The sequence below is a fragment of the Zingiber officinale genome, chromosome 1B (genome assembly GCF_018446385.1).
Source record: "Zingiber officinale cultivar Zhangliang chromosome 1B, Zo_v1.1, whole genome shotgun sequence".
Lineage (NCBI taxonomy): Eukaryota > Viridiplantae > Streptophyta > Magnoliopsida > Zingiberales > Zingiberaceae > Zingiber > Zingiber officinale.
The window spans coordinates 4,729,570-4,742,895 of record NC_055986.1 but is presented as its reverse complement, the minus strand read 5'-3'; the positions used below and the strand labels follow the sequence as shown (position 1 = coordinate 4,742,895).

The window sequence follows — 13,326 nt, the reverse complement described above, 5'->3', positions numbered from 1 at the left end:
TAATTAATTAATTAATGATTTCGAGTTTATTGTGATATATTCTTGATTTTTCAATTAAAATTATAAAAATATTAAAGTCTGGTAAAAAAAAATAGAAATAGAGATGATACTTAAAAAATTAAAATTATTTACTATAAATTACTTTTTTTTTCATCGTATCTAAGAATGTCCCACCTGAGTGATAGATATGTTAAAATATTTTTTTAAAGAAAGTTATTTTTTTTTAAAAAAATAACCATCAGATTTGTTTTTTTATATTAAAATAGTTTTTCTTTTAAAATTTTTTGTCGAAAATACTTATATAAAATGACATTATTCAGTTTTATTCGAAGTGGTCATCTTCTCGTCCCATCCTTTCTCTTTTCACGTTCTAGGGTTTTAACCTTCCGTTTTTGAAACTAAGAAGACCAGCGTGGTTGTCTTTGTTCGTCGGCGTGTTCTCTCTCAACATCGCGAAACTAAGAAGACCAGCGTGGTTGTCTTTGTTCGTCGGCGTGTTCTCTCTCAACATCGCGATGACTGTGGCGGTGGCTACTCCAACAAGGATTTCGCTGGATCTGTACCCCGGAGAGGAAGATCTGCCCTATGAGGAGGAGATACTCCGCAACCCCTTCGGTCTCAAGCTGTGGTGGCGCTACCTCATCGCTCGCGCCTCCTCGCCCTTCCGGCGCCGTGCCGTCATCTACGAACGCGCGCTCAAGGCCTTACCTGGAAGCTACAAACTGTGGCATGCGTACCTCCGCGAGCGCCTCGAAGCCGTCCGCGGCCGCCCCATCAACGACCCGGCCTTCGATTCTCTCAACAACACCTTTGAGCGCGCCCTCGTGACGATGCACAAGATGCCTCGCATCTGGCTCATGTACCTCACCTCCCTCTCCGAGCAGCGACTCCTCACCCGCGCTCGTCGGACCTTCGATCGCGCCCTCCGCTCCCTCCCTGTAACCCAGCACGATCGCATCTGGGAGCCCTACCTCACCCTTGTCTCCCTCCCCGGTGTTCCCGTGGAGACCTCCCTACGCGTCTTCCGCCGGTACCTCTTGTTCGATCCTTCCCACATTGAAGATTTCATCAATTTTCTTATTGCCTCGAAGCGCTGGCAGGAAGCCGCAGAGCGGCTTGCTGGTGTACTTAATGACAACAGCTTCCATTCCATCAAGGGTAAGACACGGCATCAGCTCTGGCTCGAGCTTTGCGACATCCTCACTCACCATGCCACTGAGGTGTCTGGCCTTAATGTCGACGCCATAATACGCGGTGGCATCCGTCGGTACACGGATGAGGTTGGGCGACTATGGACGTCCCTTGCGGATTACTATGTCCGCAGGGGATTATATGAGAAGGCGAGGGACATCTTTGAGGAGGGCATTCAGACTGTGACAACAGTTAGGGATTTCAGTGTGGTCTTTGAAAGTTATGCACAGTTTGAACAGAGCGCCCTTGAAGCAAAGATGGAGACAGCTGAGGAGGAGGAGGAGGATGGGGAAGGGGAGGAAGATGAAAGGAAGGATGATTTATCAAAGCTCAGCAAGAAGTTCCTCCATGGCTTTTGGTTAAATGATGACAATGATACAGATTTAAGGATGGAGAGGTTTGAGAATCTTCTCTCTCGTCGGCCAGAGCTCCTTAACAGTGTGCTCTTACGACAAAATCCTCACAATGTGGAACAGTGGCATAGGCATGTTAGCTATATACTTCTTTTGATTATTATTTTAGTCCAAATAATGCAATTTAGGTTACTGAGTCTTTTTATTCTTTTTTTGTTGTGCAGGCGAGTTAAAATTTTTGAGAATGATCCAGCAAAACAGGTTTTCACTTACATAGAGGCAGTGAGAACAATTGATCCGATGAAGGCAGTGGGGAAGCCTCACACACTTTGGGTTGCCTTTGCCCGATTATATGAGAGCCACAATGATCTCAAGAACGCCAGGGATATTTTTGAGAAGGCTGTCAATGTCAATTACAAGGCGGTGGACCATCTAGCAACTGTCTGGTGTGAATATGCTGAAATGGAGCTGAGACACAAGGAGTTCAGAACAGCCATTGAGCTAATGCGGAAGGCCACTGCAGAGCCCTCAGTTGAAGTCAAGCGTAGAGGTACTAAATTTGTTTAGTTCTTGTCATTTTGTGTCCCATAATAGTCCTGTTAGGATGGAGAATTATCTTTATTTACATTACCTACTAGACCGTGAAGCACTTGTGCTTGGATTTATGTTGGAAACAGTGTAATGTTTTTTATGCTTATCAAAAATTTGCAATTACATGAGACAATCAGCCTAGTAATGACAGATTCCTAATGGAGACAGGTCACCAGTGGACCAACATCAACAGATGAATTTATTATTGGATCATTATCTAGTAATCCCATGTAAGCTAGAAAATTATTAAAAATGTGTAGTTTTATCATTACCCAAACTGTTGTGATAAGGTATTAAGTTTTTCTTCTCCTTTTTTTTATTGCTTAATACTTATCTCAAATCCAGATAATTTTAGAATCTGGATGAAACTTGGGAAACAAAATTTTATCCGTCTTGGACTAAGATACCTTAAGAAATCAAGCTAAAACACGATCCATCAGCATTGTGCTCATTTTTGAAGTTGTTTTCTACCTGTATCATGATTGTATTTTAACATGATTGTATTGCTAGCCCACAAATGAACAAAAAGGATGCTAATTGGTTTTCAACACATTGTCTTTTTGCAGTTGCTGCCGATGGTAATGAGCCTGTACAGATGAAGCTTCACAAATCCTTGAGGTTGTGGAGCTTTTATGTGGATTTGGAGGAGAGCCTTGGGACGTTGGAGTCGACACGAGTAGTTTATGAGCGTATACTTGATCTGCGAATAGCAACTCCACAAATTATCTTAAATTATGCATTCTTTCTTGAGGTAAGAAACAAGTGATATTCTCAGTGTGATGTTTTGCTTCTCCTTGATGAAAATTCTTTCATTCTCAAATTTGTTTTGCTTTGACCTTTCAGGAGAACAAATACTTTGAAGATGCATTCAAGGTTTATGAGAGGGGTGTGAAGATATTTAAATACCCACATGTTAAAGATATATGGGTCACCTACCTCTCCAAGTTTGTTAAGAGATATGGAAAGACAAAGTTGGAGCGTGTAAGAGAGTTGTTTGAACATGCTATTGAGCAGGTATTGATCAAGTTTTAACTATATGCTTTTGATGGATTCACTTCAAGTGTACATGTTTAGTTATATGTCAATATGAGATCAATAAGTTTTATGTTAGTTTGGCTAATTAACTCGCGTTGTTTATGATGAATTAAATCAGGATGTTTTCTATCAATTGCTGTAAAAGGATGATAATGGGTGAATAGTATGTTGGTTTCTCAATCAATGATTGTTTGATGCACATAAGTTTGTGTCTTGGTTTTGAAATTGTCTTTTGGCTCCAGTTCTCTGATTTTACATGTTTTATGAGTTGTTTTTGTAAAGCTTCAATTAGTGGGTCTTTGCTAGTTTGTTTTCAGTTACTTATAACAACTAATGTAGTATGTATTCTTTGTTTGGGTGTGGGCTGGGAGTTGTTGAATGGTTGAGCCATTGAGGTTCCAAAACATCAGTTCTCCAGTTTTGTCTCCGGCGAATAGAAAAAGTACAATCCTGATATGTGCTCAATGATGCATCAAAATCATTAGCTTTATTGTTTTACTATTCTACATCAGCTTTATTTGCCTTCATTGCAGTACTCAGTTTAGGAAACTTTGCCCAGTCCAACATTTTACATTTACTGTCTATAAGAACATATTTCACAATTGGATACTGATTATGTTTGATTAATATTTAGTCATGTGAAATCAGTCTACTCCAATATTAGCCCTTTACAAACTTTCTTTTCTTTTTCACTAGAATAGACTTTCAGATTAAGCTACTGGCATGACTGTATTGATTCTTTAGGGGAAAAGAGAATGAATATAGTTGTATTGTCTTAACAGTAGATGCTAATTAATGAGTTTCTATGTCATTGTCAGGCACCTGAAAATGAGGTGAAGCCAATATTCCTTCAATATGCAAAACTGGAGGAAGAATATGGCCTTGCGAAGCGTGCAATGAAGGTCTATGATCAAGCGGTGAAGACTGTCCCTGACAGTGAGAAATTGAGCATGTATGAGATTTATATAGCTAGAGCAGCTTCAATATTTGGTGTTCCAAAAACTAGGGAGATATACGAGGTTGGTTTTTCTTTTTGGTCGCTTTCTGTTGAATCTGAACAAGATTTATCTGCAGATGTTTATTGAGGCATCCAATCTGAGATATTGGTCAATTCTCTGCTTTGTTATCATTGTTGCTTACTAGGAGTGTAAATAATTCATGGCTCATAAATTAAGGACTTGCTAAATGCAGAATAATTCTTGAATCCCAAGGTAGTATCCTTGATTGAGAAATAACACATTAGCGAGCACGGATACTTCTAACAGTACAATATAGGACCTGGTGGATAACCCACCTATTACAGGGCAAATTTTTTGGTATCCCTACACTTTAGCTTGGATATGCTTAACTAACCTAATTAACATAGGCTATATTAGAATGTTAATATTATAGTGTCATAATGATAATTGAGAATATTTTTTGTTATGTCACCTTGCTTTTGTGTTTAAAATAGATCTTTTAATTTGTGTTGTCTTTTTATTCAATATTGCATCTTTACTTGACTTCATATTGCTTCTTCAGCAAGCCATTGAATCTGGCCTGCGTGATAATGATGCCAAGAAAATGTGCTTGAAGTATGCTGAATTGGAAAAGAACCTTGGAGAAATAGATCGTGCACGGGCCATCTATGTTTTTGCATCACAGTTTGCAGATCCACGTTCTGATCCAGATTTCTGGAAAAAATGGAAAGATTTTGAGATTCAGCACGGTAACGAGGACACTTTCAGGGAAATGCTTCGTATAGGCCGTAGTGTTTCTGCGAGCTACAGCCAGGTAACTTCTAATTTCTGTTGTCGAGGCTGAGCCGTTAGATATTTAACTTATACTGTTTCTGACTTAACACTGTCTCTGACAGACACATGTCATCCTGCCTGAGTACTTGATGCAAAAAGATCAAAAAATGAACTTGGAGGAAGCTGTGGACACACTGAAGCGTGCAGGGGTCCCAGAGGATGAAATGGCTGCTCTAGAAAGGCAGTTGGCTCCTGCAACCAACAATTTACCTTCTAAGGATGGTGTCCGGACAGTGAGCTTTGTCAGTGCTGGATCTGAATCACAGTCAGATGGTGTTAGGCAAGTGACTGCAAACAGCGAAGATATTGAGTTGCCTGAGGAGAGTGATTCAGATGATGAGAAAATTGAAATTTCTCAGAAGGATGTTCCTGCTTCTGTGTTTGGAGATTTGGCAAACAAGCGTGCCTTGGATGCTGACCACAAAGCTGATGCTAAAGATAACACAAACAGTACCCATCTTGGAGCACTTGAGCGAATCAAGAGGCAACGTCAACAATGATGCCACATCACGAATGTTACTGGCTTCAGATTGTATTTCCTGAAATTCCTGAATCTCGTGAGTTACTGCAATTGTTGTCATTACCTGAATCAAAGTTGTCTGTTTCATTATCTTGTCTGGTGGTTAAAACAGTGCACTAGATATCAAATTTCATGCAAAGACTTTGTTCTTCAATGGCAACTGAGTGCTGCTACTATCTGTTTGCTCTGTCTGTCCATGTATACGATTTTGACCTTAACCTGAAATTTCTGGTCATAATCTCTTAGGCATTTAATACATATCCTTTTAACTTTGTTTTAATGCACGTGTAAAGATTGATATTGTACTGCATGATCTCTCTCTTATTTAACGGTCGGAGTCATTCATATTCAGATTGATGAGTCCTGCTCCTTGTGGTGATCATATTGTATGCCTGATTCTCTTAGTCGAACAATGGGAGAGGAGCTTTCACCTTCAGCATAAATTTGCAAGTATATGGTGAGGTACGTTTTTTCTTTTTCCTTTTTCTTTTTCTTTTTCTTTTGCAGTGTATGACGTAGATGCTTATGAGATCATGGTACTTTGACATATTTCGGTTATAGTCATTTAGTTTTACTTGTTACTGAGCTTTATTTAAGTTTTAAGTCATAGTCATTCAATTCATTCATCTATCATAATCCATATCAAGCAAAATTGCTTAGAGGCTATTCTATTAAATACATGTCACTGAACACTTATGTAATATATATGCTTCCCTGAATCTTTTTACTCCATCAATAATACTATCTGTCTATCCAAAAATCAAAGGGAATAATTATAAAGTAGTTCTATCAAATGATGATGTGCTTGCAGGACTCTCTGCTGTTCGCTCGATCTGCTTTTCTTCCTTGGCTTGATCCTGGAATCCCTTCCAAGAGCTTACGCATCCATTGCATAATATCAGGGAAATCTGCCCGTCGGCAAGTTGTAAACGTTATTTGGTTTCGATATTTTTTAAAATAATTTTAAGTGACAGTCGAATAACATCCAGCAACTGGCACTGATGGTTTTTTTGGTAGTTTTACTACTGTATTTGGTAATTGGTGGCGATTGTTAGTATTTTTTTAGTTTTGAATATTAGGTAAATGCTGTTGCTAATTATTAGGTGCTCAAACTACAGAGTGGGACCTTGTTTTGTCACTACAAAAACTACTACTATGAGTCGTGTCATTGTTTTGCGTATAGTTCAATTGATGATAAAACAATACAGATCATAAAAGAACAAAACATGGCTCCTCATTGTAATGACTGCAAATTATGAGTTGCTGGTAGAATATTTTAGAGTTTAATTTGCAGTGGTAATTAGGCTATTCGTTAATTATGAAGATGAAAATGAAATTAATATACAATACCTTTAGGCTTATCAACGTCAAATGGATAAGCTTAAACATTGTAATTTTTTTTTCTTTTGTCCATGAGAAAAACATTTTAGTACCATTTTACATGGATTAGGGAGAAAAAAAAACATTTTGCAAGCTGAAAGGATTATTTTTTTTGTCCGTTTTATACTGTCTTTAGAATCCTTTACTATAGGAATAAGAATTTACTCATTGCGTCATAGATTTTTAAAATTTTCACTAATATTTGTGTGAACTTTTAAAATTTGGATTATGGCACATTAACTTATCATTTTGACATTTAAATCTGTAATTATTATTATCGAATAAGTGCCTTTTATATTAAAATTTGGAACTTTTAAAATAATTATATTGAACTTTCCTCTCAATCGCATATAATGTTATCTAATTAATTTATAAGTATTTCCACACTTATCAGACTTATAATGTTGATTTAAATTTATTCCATACTATGCAAATGATATAATTTTTTTTTTTAACAAATATCTATGGTTTAAAGTGTTAATGAAAATAAGTATCCCCTTAAATCTAGTATGTTATTTTAAATTAATATAACATCTTAAAAATACGCCCTTTTATTTTCATTATCAAAAAATGTTACACAAATTAAATATTTATCTTTGTAACCATATAAAGTAAATATTTTTAGTCAATGTTTATTGAATGGTCTAAAAACCTACTGCACAAATTAAAGATATATTTATTTAACTCTTATTTAGTCCGCTTCTAAAAATAAATAAGTTGAAAAAATAAGAAGCGAGATAAAAAAATAATAAATTTAACGGTCCAGATAAACTCGTGCTTATAAAAGTGAGACGGTAAAAAAGAATGAAAGAGAGATTAATGAATTTAATGGTCCAAATAAATCTATTTATCTATGTAATTATAAATTAAATACTTTTAATTTATGTTTGATTAGCAAGCTTAAAAAAAAAAAAATTGAAGGGGAAAGAGTTTAGTTGAATTGAATTAAGCGTTCAATTCAGATAGAGTCATTTTTGTAATTATATTAAATATTAAATATTTTTAATTAATCCTGGCTGAGTCAGCTTCCACTGAACTGAAAACACGGAAGTCTACAGCTTGACTTGGATCTCCGACTTCCTTTTAACAATATTTCCTTCCGGAAAGTATTCGGTAGTTGCAGGAGCATCGCCCAACTTTGCTTTGATCTGCAACTTCCTTTTAGCAATATTTGCTTCCTGAGAGTATTCTGTAGTTTGCAGAATCATCGCACACTCAACGGCAGCAACGATCACCTCCTGATCCACTTTATTTGGAGGTAATCAAATCTCTTATACATATAAATTGCTTTGCTATATATATTAATCCTTATAATTTGCCATCAATCAAATCAATAGTTCGATCTACTACATGGCGTTTGCCCTTTGATTACTACTGTCTTTGTTTTGTTTTTGCAGCTCTTTCGGCTTGCAGATCTGAGAGTAGAAAACAGGGATCTGCCGCTGCTCTCTTCTGCAATCAAATGGCGGTCGCACTAACAGTGGGGGGATGGTTCGCGCAGGCCTTCATCCAGACCTTGATCGATAAGGCCAGCGATAAATCCATCCAACTGTTTGCCCAGCGCCGGGGTTTCGCTGAGGACATGGAAAATCTGCACCCGTCTCTGCTGGAGATTCAAATCATCCTTGACGAGGTACAGAGTAGTGGGTGCAACGACACCAAATGGAAGACATTGATACAGGAACTCAAGGATGCTGCTTATGATGCTGAGGACTTGATAGATGAGTTCCAATATCATGTCCTCAGGCAGAAGATCAAAGGTGAAGAAGAGGACAAGGTAGCAACTGGCTCCAGTGGCCTTTCAAACATGTTCTATGCTGCTAAAAAAAGGTTGTTGGGTTCTTCTCATTCCTTGGAGGAAGATGATACGAGAGCTAGAGTGAGGAAGATGCAAGGAAGGCTGGAGAAAATTGCTAATCGTATGAAGAGCATCATGAATGTGTTACCACCAAATGATAGAAGAAAGCAACCTGAGGTGAAGTTTCAGGCCAGAGAATCATGCTCTTCCCCGGCGACGGACAAAATGTTTGGCAGAGACAAAGAACTGAATCAAGTGGTAGACTGGTTGTTGGGGTCAGCTAATCAGGTGGAACTTGCATCGGGATTTGTCAACAATACCTTCTCCGTCTTGCCCATTGTCGGGATCGGAGGGGCTGGAAAGACTACTCTTGCTCAGTATGCGCACAAAGACAACAGAGTTCAAGAACATTTTCACCTCAAGATTTGGGTCTGTGTGTCTAACAATTTCACTGTGCAGAGACTCAGTAAGTCTATGATAGAGTCAGTAACTCTTAAAAAGGAATATGATAATATGGAGTTAGAATGTCTTCAAAAAATACTCCATCAGCATATTGCACAAAAGAAGTTTCTGCTTTTTCTCGATGACGTGTGGAGCGATAATAAGAATATCTGGCATAAATTCTGTGCACTAATTAAAGTTGGAGCTCATGGTAGCAAAATCATTGTTACGACTCGAGATATGAAGGTTTCAAAAATGGTTAGCTTGGTGGAACCAATTTTGCTCCATGGTTTAGACGAAGTTGCCTTTCGGCAATTGTTCAACAAATGCTCATTTGGCACACTCGACCCTGAAGACTATCCAGAGTTACAAGACAGTGGTAGAAATATTGCTGACAAGTTGAAGGGCTCACCATTAGCCGCAAAGACACTCGGTAGTGTTTTGCAATCAGATTTGTGCCAACAACACTGGGACACCATAATGAAGAGCGACATATGGAAAGTAAAACAAGATGAAGATGACATTATGCCAGCCCTGCATTTAAGTTATCAATATCTTAATGAAAATCTGAAGCAGTGTTTTTCTTTTTGCTCGGTGTTCCCTAAAGACTACGTGTTCGAAGAAGCTGAATTGGTTCGAATGTGGATGGCTGAAGGCTTCATCGAAGATAAAAACACAAAGAGGATGGAAGATGTTGGAAGCGACTATTTTCTTGAGTTTGTTAACAGGTCTTTCTTTCAAAAATTCAAATTTGGTGGATTCGTGATGCATGATCTTATACATGATTTAGCTGAGATGATTTCTGCGGAAGACACATGTAGTATTGAAAAAAAAAGACAAACAAAGATGCTTTCCACTATTCGGCATCTACGAGTAAAAGAAGGAAAATTGCCGTTGGAATTCTCTGGATACGACAAGTTGCGCACCTTGATGTTGAGAAAAAATTCACCTCCCAATAGCCTCTTTGAAAAACTAAGAAGCATTCGCGTTTTGGATGTAAGTCGGTGTGACTTGCAAGAGTTATCTGAACATATTGGTAAATTGATCCACCTCCGTTACCTTGATTTATCTTCCAATTATGAAATTAAAATTTTGCCCGACTCATTTTGCCACCTTCATAATTTGCAAACACTGGAGATACTAGGGTGTCATAAACTAGAGTCTATACCACAAGAATTGGGTAAGAAGATGGTCAATTTGAGACACATTAATGCAGATAACAAGTTTTGGGTGATGATAAAGGATGTACGGAGACTAACTAATCTTCAAGAATTGCCAACATTTAGTGTCCAAGAGGACGATGGACTCAAGCTTGTACAACTAAAGGATTTGACACAGCTTCATGGAACACTTCATATTCAAAATCTTGAGAATGTGGTCGATAGCAAAGAAGCACAGGATGCTGAGTTAAAGAACAAAGTCCATCTAAAAGGATTGGGGTTAGAATGGAATGATGAGAAGGATGCCAAGTTGGAAGAGGAAGTAATTGAAGCTCTGCTGCCACACGAATCACTTAAAAGATTGAAAATTGAAGGGTACAATGGAGGTAGGTCGCCTAGTTGGTTGATGCCAAAAGTTCTATCCAATTTGGAAAAACTTTACTTAGCAAATTGCAAGGGATGGGATGACGTTCTGCCATTTATTGGTCAACGTTTGCATCTGATTGAACTTTGCATGGAGCGCATGCCTTCTTTGAAACAACTGAGTCATGAATTTGAAGGCAAGTGTTTTCCAAAGTTGAAAGTGCTTTATTTATGGAGTTTGCCGGCATTGGAGGAGTGGTCTTGGACCGAGGGCAAAAATCTATTTCCCTGCTTGCGTGAACTTCGTGTCAACGATTGTCCCAAACTAAAGAGATAACCTCCCTTCCCTCCTTCCCTAGAGAAATTGATAATAAGAGACTGTCCCAGGCTCATATTAAATACCAAAACGGAAGATGACGAGGAAGGTGGCTGCTATCTACCGCCCTCACTCAAGGTATTAGAATTGGACAACTGTGGTGAATATGCAAAACTTTTGCTCGACTGCTTGCACAACCTTCGTTTAGTTACTCGATTGACAATAAGCCATTGCTCACACATAACGTCTATTTCTCTGGTTCAATTGGTAGAACTGCAATCCTTGAGCATCTCTAACTGTGATGAGTTGAGAAGGATGGAGGGCTTAGGACTCCTTAAATCTCTCAAGAAATTGTCGATTGTAGGATGTCCTAAGCTGGTTCAGTTGGATGTAGAAGATGAACAATCAGCGAGCTTGTTGTCATCTCTGTGTAATTTATGCGTGGACAACACTGCTCTGCTTAAAATGTTTCCTCTAAGAAATTCACTGCCATTCATCACAAAACTTGAATTTGTGTCATGTTCTGAGGAGGTGATATTTGTGGAGGCGATATTGGTGCGAAGCCTCACTGCTGTTACATCTCTAAGGTTCTGTTATTGCGATAAACTACAATCTCTGCCGACAGAGTTGTTGCATAGCTTTCCTTTCCTAGAAGAATTACAAATATACAACTGCCCACAGCTCCAATTATTGCCAGAGAAAGGAATTCTTCCCTCCCTACGGAGATTAGAAATAGACTACTGTCCACGGATCCAATCACTGTCAGCGAAAGGACTTCCTCCTCTTCTCAAATTCATATATATATCTGACTGTCCACAGATTGAAGCGATGCCAGATCAGGAGGGGCTTCCCATGTCACTAGATGTTTTCCGTTGCTCAGGCGATGTTCATCCAAAGTTGAGGGAGCAGTCAGAAAAGTTCAACGCGGATAGAGAGTAAGTAACCTTGACGCCCGTTATTTTTCATGCATAGAGGGGTTTTATTTTTCATTCCTTGTATCGTATTTTTAGTTAATCTTCGCAATAGAAGAATCATCGTCTCTCTTTTCACGTGTGTATATATATACGATTCATCAACTTTTTCTTTGCCATACAATTTCTTTTTCTTTCGTCCAAGCTCCCAAATGTCTTTACTTTTTTTAGATAATTAGCATTATTTACCTTGCTCATTTTTTTTTGTCTCTTGTATTGCATGTAATTTACAGGTAAGGTTGGAATTGGAATGAGAACTTGGACGGTTCAATTAATTATAACAACAAGATCTGGTTCTTTAAGGACATATTATGCATATGATAAGCAGTAAAAGCATCTGTTGGAGTTTGTTAATAATAATATTCAAGTGATGACTTGGTGATATGTTCTTGTGGCGATATATGGAACAAAATTTACTTATCGTGTCATTAGTGTGCATTTCTTTATTTTTCACTATATCTCTATGAACTTGCTAAATAAGTATTATGCATGGCATATTAATTTGTCATTTTGAGATTCTAATATTCTGTAATTATTATTATCAAATTTGTGACTTTTATATTTAAATGTGGAACTTATTTAATAATTATGTTATGTGTACTTTTAATTCTTAACTCCTAGACTTTGTGATAAATATTTACTTACAGTTTATTTGTTAAAAAAATAAAGATACTTGAGAATAATAGCTTCTTTGTATTATTCATCATTTCAATGTATTGATTATTTTTTGAAATAAGAAAAATTAATCTTTATATGAGATTTTTTTATGTTTGTAAGATAGTTTTTTTTTTCCTTTTATCAGTGTAGAGTAAATTAGAGAAAAATCCCCAATCATAATGTTAACTTTGCATGTAATCCCCATGTCCAAAAAACTTTGTTTCCACTCCCTGCATGCAAAGTATTACTTGTTTCAACTCCCTCATGCAAATATTGATACCTAAATTGCCCCTCAGATTTTTTAGTACAAAAATTTCAAAATTGAGTACAAAAAGTCCAAAAATGAGTAAAATTCTTCTTAAAGTCAGTACTTTATATTAAAAATCTAGTATATTTTCTATCAAAATTGTTCCTCTTATTTTTTAGGGTTTAGGGTTTAGGGTTAGGGTTTAGGGTTTAGGGTTTAGGGTTTAGAGTTTAGAATCGTACTCAATTTGATAGAAAATATACTATATTCTAAGTTAATATACTCAATTTAAGAGGATTTATACTGATTTTTAGACTTTTTGTACCTAAAAATATCATGGGCAATTTGGTAAAGATGCTTAACTGGGGAGTGAAAACAAAGATTTTAATGGGTGGGAACTGCATGCAAAGTTTTGTTTATCAATGGGGAGTGCATGCAAAATTACCCATCAGTGTAAGTTAGTTTGGGATTCAATTTTGGTTGCATTATAAATTTATATAACATGTAGAT

The 13,326-nt window shown here is 37.3% G+C and overlaps 2 protein-coding genes across 4 annotated transcripts; both read left to right on the top strand.

The window, feature by feature from the left end:
- Positions 1–334: 334 nt before the first annotated feature.
- LOC122047631 (pre-mRNA-splicing factor SYF1-like) lies at positions 335–6,521 on the top strand. Of its 3 annotated transcripts, none has more exons than XR_006130625.1 (9): positions 335–1,675; positions 1,769–2,094; positions 2,702–2,886; positions 2,979–3,149; positions 3,989–4,189; positions 4,692–4,943; positions 5,026–5,520; positions 5,836–5,940; positions 6,295–6,521. XR_006130625.1 is itself a non-coding variant. In XM_042609038.1 (7 exons), the coding sequence occupies exons 1-7, from the start codon at positions 516–518 to the stop codon at positions 5,461–5,463; spliced, it is 2,733 nt and encodes a 910-aa protein (XP_042464972.1). In that variant the 5' UTR covers positions 335–515; the 3' UTR covers positions 5,464–5,666. The 3 variants fall into 3 exon arrangements, 1 of the variants encoding a protein (XP_042464972.1); XR_006130623.1 differs by having other exon boundaries at positions 5,836–5,945; XM_042609038.1 differs by lacking the exons at positions 5,836–5,940; positions 6,295–6,521 and having other exon boundaries at positions 5,026–5,666.
- A 1,430-nt stretch (positions 6,522–7,951) lies between these two features.
- Positions 7,952–12,363, top strand: LOC122047619 (putative disease resistance protein RGA1). The gene is made up of 3 exons (XM_042609014.1): positions 7,952–8,121; positions 8,261–11,876; positions 12,146–12,363. The coding sequence occupies exon 2, from the start codon at positions 8,326–8,328 to the stop codon at positions 10,960–10,962; it is 2,637 nt and encodes an 878-aa protein (XP_042464948.1). The 5' UTR covers positions 7,952–8,121; positions 8,261–8,325; the 3' UTR covers positions 10,963–11,876; positions 12,146–12,363.
- Positions 12,364–13,326: the final 963 nt, after the last annotated feature.

Bases quoted from the DNA above. Each gene is read 5' to 3' on its own strand.
- LOC122047631 (XM_042609038.1), top strand. From the start codon at position 516: ATGACTGTGGCGGTGGCTACTCCAACAAGGATTTCGCTGGATCTGTAC. The intron at 3,150-3,988 runs GTATTGATCAAG...TGTCATTGTCAG, and splicing joins TTGAACATGCTATTGAGCAG to GCACCTGAAAATGAGGTGAA. The intron at 4,190-4,691 runs GTTGGTTTTTCT...TTGCTTCTTCAG, and splicing joins AAACTAGGGAGATATACGAG to CAAGCCATTGAATCTGGCCT.
- LOC122047619 (XM_042609014.1), top strand. From the start codon at position 8,326: ATGGCGGTCGCACTAACAGTGGGGGGATGGTTCGCGCAGGCCTTCATC.